This window comes from Prenolepis imparis, unplaced genomic scaffold, assembly GCF_030444845.1.
Source record: "Prenolepis imparis isolate NDT839.2.m4 unplaced genomic scaffold, iyPreImpa1.0 SCAF_12, whole genome shotgun sequence".
Taxonomy (NCBI): domain Eukaryota; kingdom Metazoa; phylum Arthropoda; class Insecta; order Hymenoptera; family Formicidae; genus Prenolepis; species Prenolepis imparis.
The window spans coordinates 6,858,274-6,879,149 of NW_028141170.1; the positions used below are offsets into that span (position 1 = coordinate 6,858,274).

The window sequence follows — 20,876 nt, forward strand, 5'->3', positions numbered from 1 at the left end:
TTGATAGATTTACGTTATTATAGCAACCAAGACGCGTCTTCATATTAAATAATCATTGCTATTAATAATAATTAATAACTCTATATATATATTGTGACCAAATATATTAAAATATTTTGCAAAATTATACGAATAAAATTTTTTTTCAGTTTTTATTATCTGTCAAAATTTCCGCGTCACGTGATTCACAAGATTTTATATATATTTCAGCAAACTGCAATATATAATAGACATAAAAGTTTTCGAATATATATAAGAAGAAAATTTAAGAAGAGGAGTCTTTAGAATCCGCTCATCGAAGAAAAAAAAATAATTCATAATTATTGACAGAATGTTACATGTATATATCGCGTGATATGATAGATATCTTGGGTGATTATGTGTCCGTGCATACATACATAATTCACATTATCAAAGCTGCGTTCCTGATCGCGAGCAGATTTCGCGGCGCTCAGCTGACCGTCTTAAAACTTTCGAAGGGGAAAGTTATTTTCACGTGGCTATTTTCACACTCGCGCTACACTACAGATCCGGTCTTTACAGTAGCATTACATATCTTCGTTATCCTCTCGTAACTTGTGCGTGCAAACTCGCTATTCGATCAATTCTATTTCTGGTATTACGCAAAAATTTATTCGGGCGGGTACCATCAGTCTGTTATGCATTTATGTGGAATTCGTCGTTATTAATTATCATCATGAATTACGAAACGTTTTTTTCGCGATCTTCGAATAACTAGTTAAGTTATTTGAATGCACATTTTTTAATAATAGTACATTGTGCGTAGATGATACATATAAGAAACTTAAAAAATGCAAATTGAACAGACAATAAAAAAATTAAAAGATTTCTAAGATTAACAAAAAGAAGTAAGATCAGTATAAATAAACTGGATTTTGCAAATCGTGTGAAATAAAGATAGGAACGTTTTAATTTCTTCTCCAAATTTTCACCGAGTCTCGAAAGTCACGATCGCTTGCATCAACGGTTGCATTATCGTAGATTTCGTGCAACTCCGCTGGAGAGCATAAATTCAATCGAGCTAGGTAGGTGAAGCCTGCCAGTCTGTCGTCGTCTAATGTTGAAATCCGATGGAACGTTACGCGTGACTAGCCTGGCTGATGAAGTGTCAATGGCCCGTTACGAGTTTAAGCGCGTGTAATCTCGTAAAACACGCGCGATTTTGCTACGTTACAAATCTCGCAGCGCGAACAATCATAATTACTTTATCATCGAATCATTATTTGCTAGTCGATACTCTGCAATTCAATGAGAATAATGATTTTAATTAGATGATTAAGGTCGCACGCGGTAATTGACGTTATTTCGATAAGCGTTTCAGCTCTCTAAGGAATGAATGTCAACAGATACATTTGATTATCTGGCAATATGTCATTATATGTATAAACACTGTTATGCAAACCCCACAACTTCGATAGGTTGTTGCATCTATACGACAGCTCCTTTGCATACGAGAAGGTCGATGCACACGAAGTAATGCCTGCCTTACACAAAAGGTGCGTTATAACGCGATCATTTGGCGCGATGCCAGGGTATTCATTGCAATTTGTCCTGTGATCGCGAAAACGATCTTACACTTACTATTACACTTTGTGCTAATATATGAAAGACGCCCTTCGCGTTGACAGGTCGTTGCACGAGTATGCGAGTCTCCACCTTGCAATCGCGATACGTGATGGGAGAGAGAAAGAAGGTACTTATTATGCGCTTTGGAACGCGGCCCTTGAAATGTGCAATACAACGGCATAAGTAATGCAAACGAGAATAAGATTATTGTATCTTCAAATAATAGAAAAAAGACTACGAAGTAATTATCCTATAGAAATTACATAAATGTGAAATAATCGCAAATTATGCAAAAGCATAAATAACTTAATTATATATAGCGATAGATAATTACAATAGATGCATATAATTATAATAAATAGATGACAAAAATGTCTATCATGTATATTTTGCGTAAGTTTATTTCTGGCTACTCGTTACAAAAGATATCGGAAGTTAGATGGCATATAAAAATTGCGGAATCTACAAGATCGCATTTTATCGAAAATTTAATTTAAAATATAATTTACATAGCATGCACGCGTTGAATTTTGACATCGAATCGATCGTATAAAACTTCTAAAGATAGAAAACTACAGAAGATAGAAAACTACACACAACGCGGCCTTGCTTACCTTGAGACTTTCTCAGAATGAAAGTAGAACTTCGTCTTTGTTAAGTGCAACACAAGCCCCGATTGTAATGGATATTTCTAGAAATGACGGATGTCTCTAGAAATATTTGCCGAATTGCCATTGTGGCGAAATTATTACGAGAAATATTTCCCATTCGTATGCGGTAAACAGAGTGTGGGAACATGTGATTTTGGTAATCCAAAAGCAGAAAAGGAGATAAAGGCCAGGTTCTGCGAGAATTTATCCTGTGAGAAATCCGACCGGTCCCTGCTCGCGATATTTCGCAATATCTTTATGGAAGTCAAAGAGGAGAAAGAGAGATAAAATCGCGACCGCGCATGCAGCCGTTTCTCCAACAATGTGACTTTGGTCGTCATTGCATCAGGCGTTTTTCAATTATGCTCGGATAGAAAAGCATCGAGCAATAAAAAATTGCAATAGAATTTTCAAAATATCCATGACAAAAGAGTTCTTCTTTCGAGAATGTTTTCAGAGATAAAATGCCTATTGAATTACACAAAGTAATCCATAATAATAGATGCACTTTGTAAACAGAATAAAATTGATTGTGTAAAACAAGAAATTTTTTTTCTATTGAAATTATAAAATATTAATCTTAAGATATAAGTTAGAGAATTTATTATGAGTATCGAAGATTGATATTTTGTTTGGCAAAATACGCAATTAAATTCTCTGTATCGCGATTGTTGTATGCAAATCAATTAAGTTTCTTTACCGTGTTCTCACAATATGCGAAGAGCGATTAATTAGGGTTGAGTATAGATTACTATGTAGCGGAAGTGTGGCTCAAGTCTTCTTTTATACGTTCGGCAAATATGTACATCGAAAGCCTTTATGCCTAACGAGAAGCGTAATTGGAAAGGTGAAATCAGGAAGTTTTATTACATCGGTATTGTACGGGAGTTTTACGCGTTCCATAGTAGGTGACGGAGTTTAGTATTGGCCTTACTTTATTCCACTCGAATTACCTTACAATAATCTAATTATAGTAATAAGCGTCCAATTAAGATATATATTCTCGCAGGAATCCGTCGTGAATACGCAGTACTAACGCAACGATACTTCACTTTTAGTGAGTTGTTAAGGCGAGCCACGTTTTCTAGAGTAAAAACGAGAACGTGGATATCTATCGAAAAGGGGGAGACGAGAAATTTTATTTACACTCTTTACTTTACACACAAAGAAAGTAGAGTTTTTACAACTTCTTTCGTTACCACTGCTTATTTAAATAATTTTTTGATGAATCGTGAAACGTATAACAATAATTAAATAATAAAAAGATGACGTGAAACTTTTTAACATTATAATTTGATAGATTCATAAAAACAATAGTAATTGTTGAAGTAAAAAGTCGAAGACCTAGATCTTGGTGCTTTCTCAAAAAGTCAAGTTTTCAAGTTTTCTGATACTTTGAGGTATCATTTCATTGAATTTTTAAATTCAAAAACTATAATAAAGCTAAAAATTTATTTGATCCGCACATAGCGCGAATTGACATCTTTAACATCATTTATTAAATTTTTTTTTATATTATGAAGTATATGAGATCTATACGGTTTCTGTCTTAAATGTATCTTGATTGTTAATGGAATAGATATTATATAATTAATATGAAACAGAATAAGGAATATATATTATATAATTAATATGAAGAATGAGAAATATTATATAATTAATATGAAGAAACTGCAATGAACGTGAAATAGAATCTTAGTTTTCGACTCGCGATTTCAAACATCGATACAGTAGTTCTCGACTTTTAAATAGTGGACGGTCTATTTCAATCATTAATCACATTGTCGCTGACTTTGAGAAAAGCGGACTACGCCGTGATCACTGACGGGTTAATTAGTCATCATGGCGTCCCATTCACGAATAGAATACAAGACCAACACGCAATCGAGACATAGACGAGGCCGAGATCAATCGCAATCCTAGCTCTTTTAATTGCTATATAAACAAAATAAACATTAAAATATAATATCAAGAGTAGATCTCTTTTCTACAAAAAATAAGCAAGTTTTTAAAACATAGCTTTTGAACGGTACACATTTTTTTGCGATCGATCCCAGACTCTTCCATCTCCGACAGACAAAATAAGGAGTAGGACTAGTAATAGCCGAAGCTGATGTCGTGCAGCGGTGGTGCGACTCCCTGAGGCAAAGCGTAGTCCCTGGCGAGTTGGTCCAGGATGCCGCTGCCGCTGGGAGTCTGCGGCTGGGTACGACGTTCCTGGTTCAGCACCGGAGTGAATTGCGCTGGTCCCTGATTGTAGAGCTGCGAGGCCGGCGCGGGCTCATCGTAGATCGGATTCTGCTGCACCAGCGGAGACTGTCGCGGCGCCTGGGCTGCAGCCGGCGTGAAGATGGGTGGTTTAGGAAGAGCCGGTCGGCTCGGGGCTACTTGCGCTGGAGCGTATACGGCCTGGGTGTGCGATTGAGTCGGGGGTGGTGGTTGATAAGCCGGACGCGCGGCCGCCTGTTGCTGTTGTTGTTGTCGTTGCTGCTGCTCCTGATATTCTTGATAAGCCTGCGCCTCGAGAGCCTCCTTGCTGGTGGTCTCGTCGATCAAGGTCGGCGGGGCGACGGTGATGCCGTCACCGGCCGGCTGGAAGCCGTATTGATTCGCGCCGTACTCGACTATGCGGACTTTGCCGGTGTCGTCGACGAAACCATACTTGCCCTTGACGTCGCCGGTCGGCAGCTTGGTCTCGATCTTGAAAGAACCGTCCGCGCCCTCGAAGCCGTACGTGTACGAGCCGTCTTCGTTGTGGCGATTGATCTGCTTCAGGATCGCCACCGGTGTCGGCTTCGGATTCGCCGCTGCGGCTGATTGACGAGCTGGCACGTCGTTGCTCGCGTAGCTACGCGGAGTCGGTTGACTCGGTCGTTGCGTGTCATATTGAGCGTAATCGTCGACGTAATTAGGATCGGGTTGCTGGTACTGCTGCGCCGACACCGCCAGCAGCACGACAAGTACTGTTGCTACCTGAAACACAGAAATGCTGTCAATTTGATGGCTCTTGCAGTATTATTATATTTAAAGCTTGTAGGTCGTATCTGGATGGTAATGACAAGAAAATAACGGTGCTTCAATTTTTTCCCTATAGTTTGCTATTATAATTGCAGCATTCTCTATTAGCCTTAGCAGCTTTAATTTTTTTAAAAATTCTATTATATTTTTACATGTTACAAAAAATATTTTTTAATTATTTAATTTTTAGATTAAACTTTAATTTGGAATGAAAGAAAAATTATATACAAATGTTGCAGCAAGTAATTTGGAACAAGGATAACCGAACATTTACGACTTTTCTTTAGTGACGCTAAATTTATCGATTTTTTTGTGTCATCGCGATTACGACGATGTCTGTCACTTGCATACGTAGGAAGAAACGTCAAGGTTTGACGCGAAATAAAACGGGAATTTCTTGGCGCGAGGTGTGCTTAAGTAATGTCACGAAGTTATGAACCGTTAACCTCGTGACAATGTTGTTGTGTCACCGCGCGCTGACGTGTGAACTTAAGGCAGATATATAGTTGAGGAACTTTAACATGCGCGTTGCGACACAATCGAGAATGGACCGCACACAGCTCGAGAAATTATACCGGATTCTCGAGTCACGGAACTCGCGTTACGAACATACGCGGATGTCGATATAGAAATGTCAATAAATCAAGTTATTAATCGAGATTGTTCACGCGTGACCGCGCGCGATTACGAGACGCGTGCGCGATTCTAAAATTAACAAGAACAAATAATTAATTCAGTCGATCTGCATATTATACTTCCTGTAAATCTAAATGAACGAGCGTGAAATGCTTCGATAAGATTGGAATTCAATTAAGCGTCTGCGATTAATTAAATTAGCTACTAATTAATTCTCCGCCTTTCGAAGACTATTCGCTTATGTTTGTGCCATCATTTATGTCATGTTATTATTTTTATTTATTATGTTGTTAGTTTATTAAAGCGTCAAAATGTCTATTTCTAAAGAACAGTAATTATGAACAGTAATTAATACGCGCAAATATTTGCACTGTTAATTTGATGTTAATTCACAATCTTTATTTTTATTCTATACATGCTCCTGTTTCTATTTTTCTTCGTGTTCTTAGGAAACTTAAGTTTCACAGTATACTTGAGAATTATAAACTGGAATTGTTTTTTTTCTTTTGCCTCTATTCTATATAATTTTTTTCGCGAAAAAAAAAAACTTTAAATGCATAGTATTTTTTTACCGCAAGAAAAAAGCGGAGAGGAGGATTAGTTCGTGCCTTGTATGGCGCACCATGCGGTTAATTTGCCATGGTTAACCAATGCTGGTGCAACCGGTCTCGACAATTGCTTGTACTCTCCGGCCATCGCACGCGACCACGCTCGAACATAATAGCGAATTATATAATCCTCTTTCCGCGAGCGATATAAAAATAAATGCGCCTCGTGCTGACGTGTTATAGTCGGTGAAACGTTAATAAATTTTTCCTCGACGTGTAGAAGAAAGTAGGAAACGAGATCACACACTAGAGAGTTGCGCAACAACGACCGAGTCTACGCGTTTAACACCGTCGATTGCGATCGTTTAGTCTTTTACCGTAAATTTAATGCCGATAATCTCGATGATTAGAGTCATAAATGATAGAAAAAAATGAAATATAAAATATTAATGAATTGACGCAAGAACTCGAAAGGAATTGCGGATTATTAATATCCTTCTTCGACATAAAAATCTCTTTTTTTTAAATGCAGAAATTTGTATAATTTTTGCAATAAACTGCGATATAAATTTTTACCGCAATACTTAAATTCGTAGCATTTCTATAAAACAATTTTTATTTCTGACAACGTAAAATCACAGGGGATATAAAGAATAAAAAAAATATAAGAAAATGATAAGACAAGATATTTGAAAATCAGGGTGAAATTTCTCTCTCAGGACTTCTTGCGTGTAAATTTTCCAAGCGAACGCTTTTGTTAGGCTCACAATATGGATATGCACTGATCACAGTCACAATCACATCACACGCGATTCCCGCTTTTTTTGGCGCGATATAGACAATTAAAAAAACTACATCCGGAGGAGTACAATGACGAGGTCAGTGATGCTGATGAGATGCACTCAGATACGTACCGTCGCGAGGGTGTGCATCATGTTTCCCCGCGGTCGGTGGTAGTGTTAGTGTGTGTGAATGTAAGTAGGCAGCGAGGCTAGAGTACCGGCGATTGCTCGGACTGAGGCCCTCATATACCTTACTGGATCCCCCCGCTCTCTCCCTCTGTTCTCCTGTTAGCTCCGGGGGACTTTCACTATCTATTCGTACTTCTGTACGTATGTACGGTCGCCTTGTCTCGTTACAGCACCTTATATCCCCTAAATATTCCCCACCATCTTATCCTGGTTTCTCGCGAATCTGGAAAATCGTCGCTCGGTTGATTGATCCGCGTCGATCGACGATGCGGATAGAATGTCGTTATTAATCTTTGTCGATCAAGCTACCACAAAGAAATATTGTTTCCATCATCTTTTCTGTACTACTAAAAAACGAGACGGTTCTAAGAATTGATGTGACAGGCTTGGAAAAATTTCTTTCGCCCGATAATATTTTTCTGCAATGAACGCGAATACATTTTACGTAGAAATTAGCAGCCCCGACGTCGATCATGTAACTCGCTCGGATGAAAAATTGAATCGGTTTTATGGAACTGGTGTGCCGAGTTTCTAAGGTGAGATATTATGTAAAACTGGCGACACGGGAATTGGGGCCACGAAAGAGAAACGGCAAGAGCACCGTTTTAAATAATTTTGACAAGTGCGCTCGCCGTTCACTGTCGCAGTATAATAATGTATAAAAAAACTTTATCAACACTGCGTTGTTTGATCTTTCGGAGCGATTTTAAATCCAGTTTTGACGGGTTCTACAACTCCTGTGTCACGCATGTTAGTGTAACCATTTTCAAAGCACGCATATGTTTTCGTTTATTTATACGAATTCGAAATCAATCTGCAGCTTATGAATTAATTTTATTTTATTCGCGTTCGTTTTTAAAAACTTAAATATTCGAGATTACAGTGATAAGAAATTATTTGCTGTAGAATAAATAGTTTGATATTAAAATATATTATTTAAGAATTTTTATCTCTTATTTTATTTAAGAATTACATCTTCTAATTTAAGAGCAAATATTATTGCAATACTTCTCGTAATTTCTTTATCAATATATATAATCAAATGTAAGTTTTTTAATAAGTAAGCTCGCAAGACTTGGCCATTAGTTATTAAACTTAATAAGGAAGCATAAGTTTTTTTACTGATTATGCTGCATGAAAGTACTTTCCATCGAAATTTTTCTGCGAGCGCGTAATTTATACAAGACCGTCCTCATTGAAGAATCAAGTATAATTGACCGCAATTCGAATCATCGAGTTTACATAATATCAATCTTAACAATACGTTCTGCCCCGCGACACGCACTTTCATGTTCAAGTAGTAAGTCTCTCGAAAGAGAGAAAGTGTTATTACATATCGCCTTGATTTGATTTACACATATTTCCGATCAAAAATTTAAAAATTCTATTATTTGCTTTTGCATTAAATTTCGCGCAGTCTTTAAGAACGTATATTACGGCACTGGGTCTCAAAATATAACGACGTGGACTCCCATTCGTTTCCTTGAAACTGCGACCGAATACAAGGTTGAACGGCGATTCGGTAAAATGGAGTACGGCCTTTGCATACCGGCCGATCACTCGTGTTTTCACCCGAGTTTGCGAAACGCGTTGCGGATCGCCTATGGGTTCCGCCTACGAAATTATGCCGATGGATCGACATTTTGCAACTTTCCATCGGCATATTAGACGGTTGGTCGATCGATATTGCCGCCTCTTATTTCGTCAGCTAAATTTTTCTCGTCGCGCAGCGCGTTAATTAATACCTGTAACGATATAATGTGTCAACAAGTCAACGCTGCTCCGTATTCGATTTAATATTTTTTGATATAGTTTTTATTATTTTATTTTATTTTATAGAATTACTTATAGTATACGAGATACGCAGAGGACAAATATGCGAAATATGAAATATGAATTTATAAAGTGTGAATATATATATATATATATATCGGTTCAAATTAAAGAAAAAAATAATAAAGAAAGAAGCAAGGAAGCTTTTTATTTCCCATGTTTGTAACGCAATTATATCCTCAAGGCCTCAAAGACGATTACGTCGGTGCAGTTTAACGAAGACTTCCACGGGGCGTACCCCGCGATTAAGACCAGCGATGATTGCTCGCGAACGACCCAGATTATGCCTGCATTCACAATTTCGTTCCGCCAAAGATCTATCTTGCGGCATGCCCCAATGCCACTCGGTGAAAGGGAGCTCAAGATCGGTCAATTTTGTGTGACCATCGAAAAAAATCGTATAATCGTCGATCCTATAATGAATCAATTAGTTTAATCACTAGTCTTAGTTAGGTAAAATGATCTAATCTTCCGGATTATATTAAGGATACGATGTCTTAGCTTCTAAAGTCTCGTCGAATTAATCGTCGATCAACTGACTAAAATGATGTCAATCAATGCCGATCGTTTTGGTCAAAGAAACAGTAACGTATTAAAAACTAGATTTTAGTATCACAGAAATATTGATAAAAAATTTCAGATGCTATTTTTAATTAAATATTTTTTACGGGAATTTAACAAATATAATTAATACATTTAAACATCTTTATAACAATCTCTTTAAAATGTATTCAATTCTTAAATATTTTAAGAAAGATCAGATGCATCTTGTTGTATTTTTTTTCCTCATTCAAAAAATCACTAGCATTAATATTTATTAATGTAAATCATCTTAAATCAAATTAATTCTTTGACATGTGATCAAAGAGTATTCAGGAATATTGCTTAAGTCGTCACATTTTTTATCTATATGAACTTAGCACTCCACTTCTAATTAAGTTTGATAACAATTTTTTCCCGAATTTCGAAACGCGATTTTTTTATCAATTTTTTTATTTCTCGAACAGCTTCCTCCAAGATTAATGTTACGACGCTTTCTATTTTTATGCAATAGTCAAAAGCGATTGATTGTATCTAACAACAACTCGATCACGCATTACTCGCGGCAACTGGAACTCCGATCTGCAAAAACTCGATAATGTGGTTGGTGCTTACTATAAGGAAAGGTGATATGATTAGCGCCGGGATTATCTAAAACGTAAAAGAGTCATTCTCTCGTCGCGGCACGTGAGCATGTTTAGACAAAAACCAATATAGGTTTGTTACGTATAAGTCTGCATTTATCTTATTTACGGTTTGTACGTAATTTCAACCTATTACATCTATTATATCTTTTATGATGTAAGTTTAATATTGAAAGAAATGTGGTATTGAAAGTGTAATATCAGAAAATTATTCGTTAAATAATATCAGTTTTTTTTTGTATCAAAATATAAGTTGTAGAAAAATAATTAAATCTCAAAAATAAAATAAAATCGTGAGAATTTATTATACCATCAATATGTAGCTTTATGAAGATATTAAGCTGCTCAATATCAAAAACTAAAAATAGTATAGTTATAGTTGATACTAATAATAATAAATTTCAAAACATATCGTTACCCACGTTAATTAAGTACGAGTCTTATATATTTTTTAATGTGAGAAATGGGCGTGAACCAACATGTTGTTCTTACTCATTGTAATTGATCGTAATTTATTAAAGGTCTTGTGTGTGAATTGCGTGAATAATCAACAACGGTGCATGTATATGACGAAACGGATATTTATAAATATATATTCTCTTTTATTCATCTTCTCACGATTCACACACACGGACGTATGACATATTTCCAGCGAATTAACGCTTCGACTGAAGAAATAAAAGATGAAAATTCGAAACGCTGAAAACAGAGTTATTTTAATGCAATGTCATATTATGTTTTAATGAGAGATACGGATGACTTTTTCGCGACGGACTTAGCGAATCGAGTCGTTTTATAATTACTTGGTTACGACCAAAAAAGAAAAAGAGGAAAGCTATACGTGTTCATTACGCCGGTAAAGGAAAGCAAGTTTTGCCGACATCTGGCGCACCACGCCTTGCATCAGAATGTCTCGAGAGTGAACGCGGATACTACTATGTGCACGCGTATCGCATCGTGATAAAATGCATATAAAAGATAAGGAAATGAAAACTCGCTCGTTATCAAAGTCAACAAACTATTATCCTATCGTGCCTGCATTTTTTTTTTTATTCAAAAGATTCATTTTAAAATATTATTACGGAATGTATATGAACTTTATATACATTTGCAGTGTATTATGCTATCTATTTTACGCAATACATTAGCTATAATATTTTAACAACGATGAACAAATTGACTTTATATTTTTTTAAAAATAGGCGCGCGTATTTTTATTTTAATCACGTTTTTATTAATTCCACAAATTTGTTTATCCTAATAATAATTGATTCTGGTCAGTTTGTGGAGAAATTCGAAAGCAAAAAGAGCTAACAATAAGAGAGAGAATCAAACTTTTTTTCTCGTATGGATAGCTTGATACACATGTGCTCGATTGGACAGCAGGCACTTGATCGCGCAACAAGATCGCGGATTATATTGTGAAAGGTGGACTTGGGCGGTGGTCCACGGCACTCTCCACGTATCAGGTATGCGTAACGCGTAATCCTCGTACGTGCAGTTTAGGATCCTAGATCAAAAGCTGAAACATGATAGTGGCACGAGCCAAGAGTTGCCGTTATATCCACGCAAGAAATTGATGAAATACAGAAAGTTATCCTCATTGATCATACCAAAAATAAAGTTCGAGATAATATACATAGTAACATATTTTATTAAATATATCGTATCTCTCATACATACAAAGTTTGTCTTTGTTTTTATATTTTAATTAATATTTCGAAGCATTTTTATGATATCACTTCCGTCAACAACTAACAATGTAATTGAAAGTTCCAAGTTCTATAATTCTATACATAAATGCGAAACATACCTTCCCATAATGACAAAATATTATTATGATAAATGTTAGAATCAGATAATCGATGAACAATTTTAAAAAAATTAAAATTGCCGAAAAAAATTCTCTTGAAAAAAATATTGATAAAAAAGATAATATCCCTGGATGATTCGATTCCATTCGCGATGCAAATTTTTATTAAGCGCACATTCTGGAAAAGACCAACCGCGAAGGTAGTTCGTACGGGTGTTTTTAAGCGTTACACAACGATAAAATTCTTGGGTGTGTCAAGTATAGCCCGACAGCGTTCCTTGTACGCGGGGGAAAAAATGTTAACTGCTTTTTCAACTATATTAAATAGAATAATCTCTAAGGAGCTCGATTATAACGCTATATGCACCTGGCGTACGCAACTGAAATTTATTGCCAAGTATTTACGTTGCGATTAGAGATTATTCGGTTATATATTGCTCAATATCATTACAAGGCCGATCCAAAGCCGTTCAATGACGTGTTCTTCGAATCGTCAAGTCCGTTATTGATCTTGTAGATTGCATCCTTTACTGGTTTGCCTCGCTTAATATTGTGTTGCATGGTATGTTCGCGTGTCGCATATGATATACGCGTTTAAAAATATAAATAAAATTGCAATGTCGATCTGTTGACGAATCTCTGGTTACTTATCGAATGCAACTCGGGCGAAACATAATACTAGAAGGCTTTTTACATAGTCACAAATGCCGCATAAATCAATTTCGTGCTGATATGTCATTGCAAGTAAAAAAAGAAAAAAATAGACAAGTTGAAATTAAAAACAAGTAGATCATAGAAGAGCTATAATTTTTCAATTAAAAGTAATAGAAATTTTTGAAGCAAAAGAGGTAGAAAAAATGTAAAAAAAAAAAAATATATATAGAGGTAGAAGATATTGTCTCATTCGAAACTCGCGCTAGAATGAAAGATAAATATAACCCAAAATACAATTAAACTAATCACAATTAAATTAATATTTATGATTAAACTAATCATAAATAGCTACTAATGCAACTGTGCCATTATCTATCGCTAAATTAATATGAAAAATTAGTTTGTCACCGAAATATTCGGACGATATTAATTAATTATTATATATGCAGTAATTAAATGAATCTTAACACAATAACAAAATGTCGATAAATAATGACCTATGTACACAACACGATTCTCTTTTTCTCTTACTTTTCCCTTTCCCTTCTTATCGTTTGTAATTAACTGTGTAAGATGTTAAACCGGCCTGGACGTCGATACTGGTCGCGGAATGTCCTTGGGGACCGGCCGGAATCGCAGGTGAAGGATACGCGGGTTGCAACTGCTGACCTTGATACTGCGATCGATACTGCGGTCGATATTCCGGCTGGAACCGCGCCGGATTTATCGTCGCCGGCTGATAATTGACTGGCGCGTTATACCTGAAAAGTTAAAAAATTAGGTTAATCGACTCGATTCTCCATTCCCGTTAAAGCCGCGAAGGCGCAACCGATTCCCCGTCAAGTTGAGCAAGTCACGATCTTGGTACTTTCAAGTAATTCACTTGACATTTAGTTCTCTCTCCTTGCGCTCTTCGCGCGGCGAGTTGATTCTCCCGCGTGCATTTTAATCCGAGCGATATAAATATTGATTAAATTCGATAACTTTGGGATAAAAAATTTTTTTGAAGACGCAGAAAAATAATTCTCTACTGTCAAATTTTCGACAGAAGATGCTAGATTCTCTTAAATTTAAAATAAGCTACAAATTCTTACGTGTATATTTTAATGACGATTAATAATAAAAATTGATAATTAAAGCTATGAAAATTTTGAATCTGTGCTAATATTTATCGCGATTAACCCACCTCGGTTGATTGTAAGGTGTCGGAGCCGGTGCTGACGCGATCTGCTGATTGTAGATGATCGGTGGCTGCCTTTGTTTAGGCGCATCTTCGTAACGTTCCCCGTTGGTATAATGCGGATCGGTGTGATAGATGGACGGGTCTTCGCGGTACTGTCCGTCATCCTCGGGCTCGTTCCCGACGCCGGCGATGTTGTTGCCGGTCAAGGTCGGCGGGGGCACGTTTATCCCAGGACCGACCGGTTCGAAGCCGCGCCTGGACGCCCCGTACTCGATCTCGCGTAAACTACCGGAGTCGTCCACGAAGCCGTACTTGCCATAAACCTCGCCGGTCGGATACTTGGACTCGATCTTGTACGAACCGTCCGCCGCCTCGAAGCCGTAACTATAGCTACCGTCCTCGTTGTGTCTGCCGAAAAAAGAAACAAATGTCACTTATAAATGCTAATTATACTCCGAATTGTCAATCTTATCATTCATTAGAGATTAATAAAGATATAATATAAACTAGTAAAATGGAAAATTATGAAGATAATATATAATCATTCTATGTGATAAAATAATTGTTGCAAGGAAGAAATTCGATGCAATTATATAATCTATAGCACTTACTTGTTGATTTGTTTTAAGATAGGTACCGGTGTAGTTGCATGATACGGTTGATTGTGCTGGGCGACCGCAAGGCCGAAGCAAAACAAGAGAAACAGCACCTGGTGACATGAATTTGCATAAAAACTTTTGGCATTCGGATCACTTTCTAATGGCCTCGCATTCTCGAGGAAAGTCGGAATGACGCGATGATGTCATGCTCTTCTGTTATTATCGAATAATAATCTTTACATATTTCCGTTTTTTATAATGAGCACACAAATGAGTTAAATTTGAACATTCATCGTTGCATCAATCTGTTCTTTCACAAAAAAAATGTAAACGTTGCTTTTTTTCATTTATAAAAATTTAATCACTAATCACACTGTCATTCTGAAATTCATTATTTTAAACATAATTATTACGAGATTTTTTTTATCAAGAAGCTGCATTAAAAAATATTTACAATTTTATAATATATAATATTTAAAACACACAATAAATTTTACACATACAAACATCGCGCGTTTATATATATAATCTTTTATAATAAAATTAATATGAGCTTTAAGATTATATTTTATTTATTTATAGAATAAAGATTTTTAATTTTATAAAAATTGCAGTCTAATTTCTCATACATTATACTAATTAATACACGTCGTAGCACCGCGTGACATTAACATTGTGAATGAGCGAAACACAAATGAGAGAGAAATAAAAAAGAGGAACGATACTCACGGGAGGACGCATGTCTGGTAGTTGATGAGGCAGAAGTGATTGTGTTGGATCGCGTTATAACGCCGAGCGAGTCTACTTATATAGGCCCCCTTCGGGAGCGGCGGGGCCCGCCCATGGGCCCGACCTCCGCCTCAACCTCAGCACCGATCTTAGTACGCGGGTTCGCCATACAAAGAGATTGAAAATTTCTATTGCATCTCTCTTCCAATTTTCACTCCGCATTATGACGCAATATCACGTGCGCCGCGTAATACAGTAATACCGGTAGCAAATGACGAATCGATGATTATTCAATTAATGTTGTGATAGACGCAGTACAGCCGTACGATAATCACAGATCTAAATTACTATGTGAGATGATTCAGAGTTACTGCTCGTTCTTTCTAACTTTCGAATATGTTAATATATTCAAATACGTAAACTAAACAAGTTTGCGCTTGCGTTGTCTTTTCGATATTATTATCACATATATTACCATTAATTGCTTCTTATGTCAATTATATGTTTGTGTTTCTTTGAAAGCTCTTTATTCTCAGTAACAAATTTTAAACTCTTTTGTCGTGCAAATATAAATAGCATTCTGATATTATTAAACGATGAAACTTTACATCTGCGTTATTATTGATATTAATAATTGTTATAACGAGGCAATGTTGGAAGATTGTATTTTATTATAATAATTTCGCGCTATTATATTTTTCTCAGGATACGAAAAAAATTGAGATGCGAAATTACGTATTACCTTGTAGGATGCATATTGCGAGATTGATGATAAGTAATTCTACCTCGACATTGCTTAAATGACATGCAAGCATAACCCGCCGTCGATCGAGGGAAGCCCTTGACCACGCAAAGTGCCCTTGATTTTCAGAAATGTGGTTTTGCAATATAAGATACCCTCTCGTGTATTTTCATTTCAAGGATGTCTGCATTCGCAAGATATATTTTTGTTGGAGACTTCAATTCGGAGATTTCAACGCTAAATATTTAACCGACGCAGAAAGATAGCAACGCAGTAATTATTGAATTACTATTCGCTAGAACTTTTTAATTGCTATTTGTTGATTTGGCATTTAAACGTAATATTAAATATCCGTCGACAAAGTATTCAAGCATACAACATATTGAAAAAGTAAAATTTTGCTACTGAAAATTTATTTTTCTTGAATATGTTGTGCATAGTTTGTTTGCAAAAATTTACTTGAATTTTTCTATATTACAATAATAAATTATTCCTAATATATCCTAATATAATCAATTATTTTTTCACATTTTTAAACACATGGATGTTATTAACAAATTATTGATGAACTGAATATCTTTTTAGCAATATTACGAAAAGGAGATTATCGTAGCGATAATCTCAAAGTCATTTCTTATTATCGTAATAATAATCTCAAAATCGGAAAATGAGATTATCGTAGCAATTTCACATTTTGATGCACAATCGTATAAGCGATGAGAATTGCTTATGTAATTATACGAATCGTCAGGTTAAATCAAAACTTTCCCGATCATATAAGAGAAGAGAACTTCTTGACATTTAGCGTGGCAGTAATAAGGGAATATCGCAGTGAAATATAGTGAAGCGTGCCGCTTCTTTTCCATCTTGCAGCGAATACCCCGTGAGAATCTTATGGTGTGGAAATAATAACATCGATCGCACTAATAATCGCTAATTATCTCTCATTTTTAATAACGTCACCATAAATTTAAATGAATAATAATTATTGGATTCAGAGCAAAAATTTATAATATTTCTTACTTTTCAGAAACATTATTTATTTAATATTGTTTTATTTATTAGACAGTGTTATTTTCTCAAATAATGTCAGTTTTTAAAATTATTAAATTTAACAATAAAGGCAGACACATTAGAAAAAAAAATTTACCTTTTTAAAAAAAAGTTTCTTCGAAAACAGCAGGTTATCGTCAGGAAATATTACGATTGCATTGTTTCTTGCGGAACATAATGGTGAAAGTATGCGAGGACAGTGCTACGGAATTTATATTCGAGCAATGACAAACAAAGCAGACAGAATTCCGTCGCAATTGAGTGACAGCTGTAACTAGAGAGTTTATTGCCCGTTTCGTTGATCGCATGTGACACTCGTTATCTTTATGCAACGTGGTTGCGTGTGTCGTAAGGTATAATTCTTACGCGACAGCTCTCGCCACGTGAGTGGCCACGTCGATGAAGACGATGAATATCCGCTTTTCACGAAATCCTGCGGATCGATGCGGCAATTCCGAGACCGAAAACAATTTTAATTCCATCGAGCTTTCCGCTCGCAACACCGATCGATTGCGTACAACTATTTCTTAACATTACATAAGTGTGATTTAGGTTCGCGTTGTTCTCCCGCAATTATAATGTCGTTAAAAAATTTTTTTAAATATTTTTATAATGCGCATATTTCATGAAAAGGAATTCTGTTATTTGAAAATAATGATAATAATCAGTATATATAATATAATATGTAATTAATGGAAAATGAAAATGTAAGTCCGATTCAATTATATAATAACAGGCAATTTTCGCGAGTATGAAAGTGGAAATAAATGGTTATCGATGAAATCCGCGAACGGTAGATGCATTATATTGTTGCTGTATATTCGACCGCGAATATTTTTCGTATATTTTAGTCGATGAAAGGGAACGAAGTTCACCATCAGCCCGTGAGGTACCGGCACTGCGATGCAGAACAAACTCCCAATCTCAGGCTTTCATATCGACTCTGCTGCAAAAGGCCTGTCAATCGATAGGCTCGAATTCAATTTATATTTGTTAATTCAAAAACAAGAATGATGTTCAAAAAAATAGACTCCAAATTGATCAAAATTCTGTTCAACTAGTAATGAATCTTAGTGAAATACACGTTAATACGATCGCTACATATATTTTCTTATGAATATTTCTTTTTCCATTGTTAAAAAAGGCATAATAAATCGATACTAAAATATCGAGTCAAAGAATTGATATAATATTATTATTTTACGCCAAAAATGTTCTTATTCCGAAAAGACATTTTTTTTTTTAAAGTTGAAATTTTTTAATTGCAGTTTATTTAATAATATATGCAGTTTTTTTATATTTAAATAATAATAATACAAATAATATATATAATAAGAAACTAAATGGTGTATAGCGCTTTTTAATTTTTTAGTTATTTAAAATTTTTTAAAATATAGAGCGTTTCAAACATTTTTTATATTTTTGGAATTATCTAGTATTTAAGAATCAGAAAACTTTTTTTAATTTTTGTTTCTGCGATCGATACAATTATAACTCCAATCATTTCAGAAACTATTATTTTTAATCTGCATTTTTTGTTCTTGTCTATAGCCTACGTTGCGATAATGAAAATGACAGTGCACGTGCTCGTATGTTAATATCTGCTCGTTTCTCCGCATTTTTAATTCGCAAACCTTGATTACCTAGTCTTTCTGGGATATTTTTCATGCACCCGCTGCGCGCCGAGTATGATATACGAAATTGAAGCGTCACATAAAACAGATTAAGCTGACGCACAATGAAAGGGCAATTATCATCCGTACATGCATTCCATTTATTTTATCATCGCATATCATATGTATCTTGTATACCTTTTATTCCGACCGCAATAAGCGTCAGCTTGTCATCGCGTTAAAAACTTAAACGACGCAGGTATGCGGCTGTTGGTGCACTTTGGCATGCATTACGTTTCGAATGAAAAAAAGAGGAAGTGTCGGGCCAAATGGCTAGAGGAAAAAGAATGGTTCAATAAATACATTTTCGCTCAAGACATTTGACTCTCTCGCTTGACAGCTCGCGAATTATTTCCGCGAATGAAAAACCAACTGTGTTAAATCATTATCTTTCTTTTGTTCGTAATTTGTTGCAACTGCCACTGTTCTCTTGCTCTCATATCTCGCATATTACGTTCTGATAATTCAAACTCGACTAATGCAATTTATAACGCCAGAGGAGACAAATCGCAATAATGAGTGGCCATCAAAAATTTTCTTTGAAATATTACTGTGATAATAATACAATGAGAAAGAGATTATTATTAAATATATAATTATGTTATCTGGATTAAATTCAAGCTATATAATTAATAAATGCATGCGAAACATTCTTCATTCTGTTATAATAATAGAATTAATGTCACAAAGCGTCTTTAAGTATGACAATTTTTCTGAACGATTAAAAATCCGCATAATTTTTCGCGATTAATCGAAAGAGGGAATGATAGCCTCTGGACTTGATTATTACGGGAGTCTCAATCACAGTGCGGAGACATAATCGAAGCTCGACGTCGTAATTAACTATGCTGATACCGTATAACACAACAATTCGATTAACATCGCAGCCAGTTGCATGATTTCCGTAACGAGTTAGCTATTTATTCCTTTATCATCGGCAGCCATCTACGCACGCAGCGAAGAGAATTTTTTCGTATCGACGATGTAATTTACAACGGCGCGAGCGTAAATAACGAAAATTTTTGACCGTCAAAGAGGTCTATCTTCAAGGTTTTCCTGATAATCGGAGCTATAATTGTCGTCGCGCTCTCGAATCGGTTTGAATCAAGGATGAATCTGCGACCGGTTCGATCTTATTCAAATTATTTCGTCCCGATTCATCATCGCTGAGAGCCAATTATTATTGTTCGTCCCGCGCGACGATATTCCATTTGTAATTAAGTTGCACCTGCAATTGAATGCGCTCTTTGTCCTCGGCGCCGTCGAATGAACGATATCCTTCGCGAGGAGCGACGCCAATAATATATTAGCGCCAATTTCGCGCGCGTACGAAGCTGCCAATTAGCGATTGTTAGTCGTCCGAAAAATACGTCACAATTGATCGAAGGATTGAGCGGATATATCCAAGACATCTGTCTTGGAAAGAGAAAAGGCAGCCGAGAACACACCGTAGCTTTTAACAATCTATTCGCGGTCGCTTCGGGCTCGCGTAAGGACGTGTGAGAATAAATCTTCATGAACTTCCCGCTGTTAATAAATCAGGTGGTTTAATGTTTGGTCCGATCGGTCGTTCGGAAACGCCAATTAGCGATTATTAAGCGGTCGAAAAAAAGCGGCACGTCGCGATGCTGGAGGAGAAACGCGGCGACGGACAACGTAATTAATTGTGCGATTACTTGAAGTAAAATTGTTGCGAATTGCAAGGAACGAGACTATTCTCAAGGATATAGCAATGACATATCTTTCTATTGTAAATTGCGCGCAATTAGCATATTTTTTGGCCAGGTATAATAGAAGCAAGGTTAAAGCGCGGCGCTATAATATCATCGCGCCGAGTGATTTTATTATATCTCTGTTTAAGCTCGCGTCGAGAGTTCGGTTACGGTATACAGGAGATTACGAGACCATAAAGCACTAAAATTATGATTATGGTGTACGTACGATATTCGTCCTCGACGGCGCAAACAACAGGTGCAACAAAAATCCCAGATTACCATACGAAA

The 20,876-nt window shown here is 36.0% G+C and overlaps 3 protein-coding genes across 3 annotated transcripts in view; 1 reads left to right on the top strand and 2 right to left on the bottom strand.

The window, feature by feature from the left end:
• Tll (nuclear receptor subfamily 2 group E member tailless) overlaps positions 1-20,876 on the top strand; it is a 116,150-nt gene that overhangs the window by 20,098 nt on the left and 75,176 nt on the right. The window lies entirely within an intron of this gene.
• On the bottom strand, positions 2,930-7,530 carry Cpr97ea (cuticular protein 97Ea). The gene is made up of 2 exons (XM_083051744.1): positions 7,354-7,530; positions 2,930-5,210 (listed from the first exon to the last, which is right to left on the bottom strand). Exons 1-2 carry the CDS (start codon positions 7,372-7,374, stop codon positions 4,332-4,334), a joined length of 900 nt encoding a protein of 299 aa, XP_082907870.1. The 5' UTR covers positions 7,375-7,530; the 3' UTR covers positions 2,930-4,331.
• Cpr27 (cuticular protein 27) lies at positions 11,625-15,479 on the bottom strand. The gene is made up of 4 exons (XM_083051749.1): positions 15,406-15,479; positions 14,689-14,786; positions 14,081-14,485; positions 11,625-13,655 (listed from the first exon to the last, which is right to left on the bottom strand). Exons 1-4 carry the CDS (start codon positions 15,415-15,417, stop codon positions 13,442-13,444), a joined length of 729 nt encoding a protein of 242 aa, XP_082907875.1. The 5' UTR covers positions 15,418-15,479; the 3' UTR covers positions 11,625-13,441.

Excerpts from the sequence above, each read along its gene's own strand:
- Cpr97ea (XM_083051744.1), bottom strand. The coding sequence starts at position 7,374 with ATGATGCACACCCTCGCGACG. Across the intron at positions 5,211-7,353 it reads TGATGCACACCCTCGCGACG|GTAGCAACAGTACTTGTCGT; the intron begins GTACGTATCTGA and ends TCTGTGTTTCAG.
- Cpr27 (XM_083051749.1), bottom strand. Across the intron at positions 14,486-14,688 it reads ATCTTAAAACAAATCAACAA|ACACAACGAGGACGGTAGCT; the intron begins GTAAGTGCTATA and ends TTTTTTCGGCAG. Across the intron at positions 13,656-14,080 it reads ACACCTTACAATCAACCGAG|GTATAACGCGCCAGTCAATT; the intron begins GTGGGTTAATCG and ends TTAACTTTTCAG.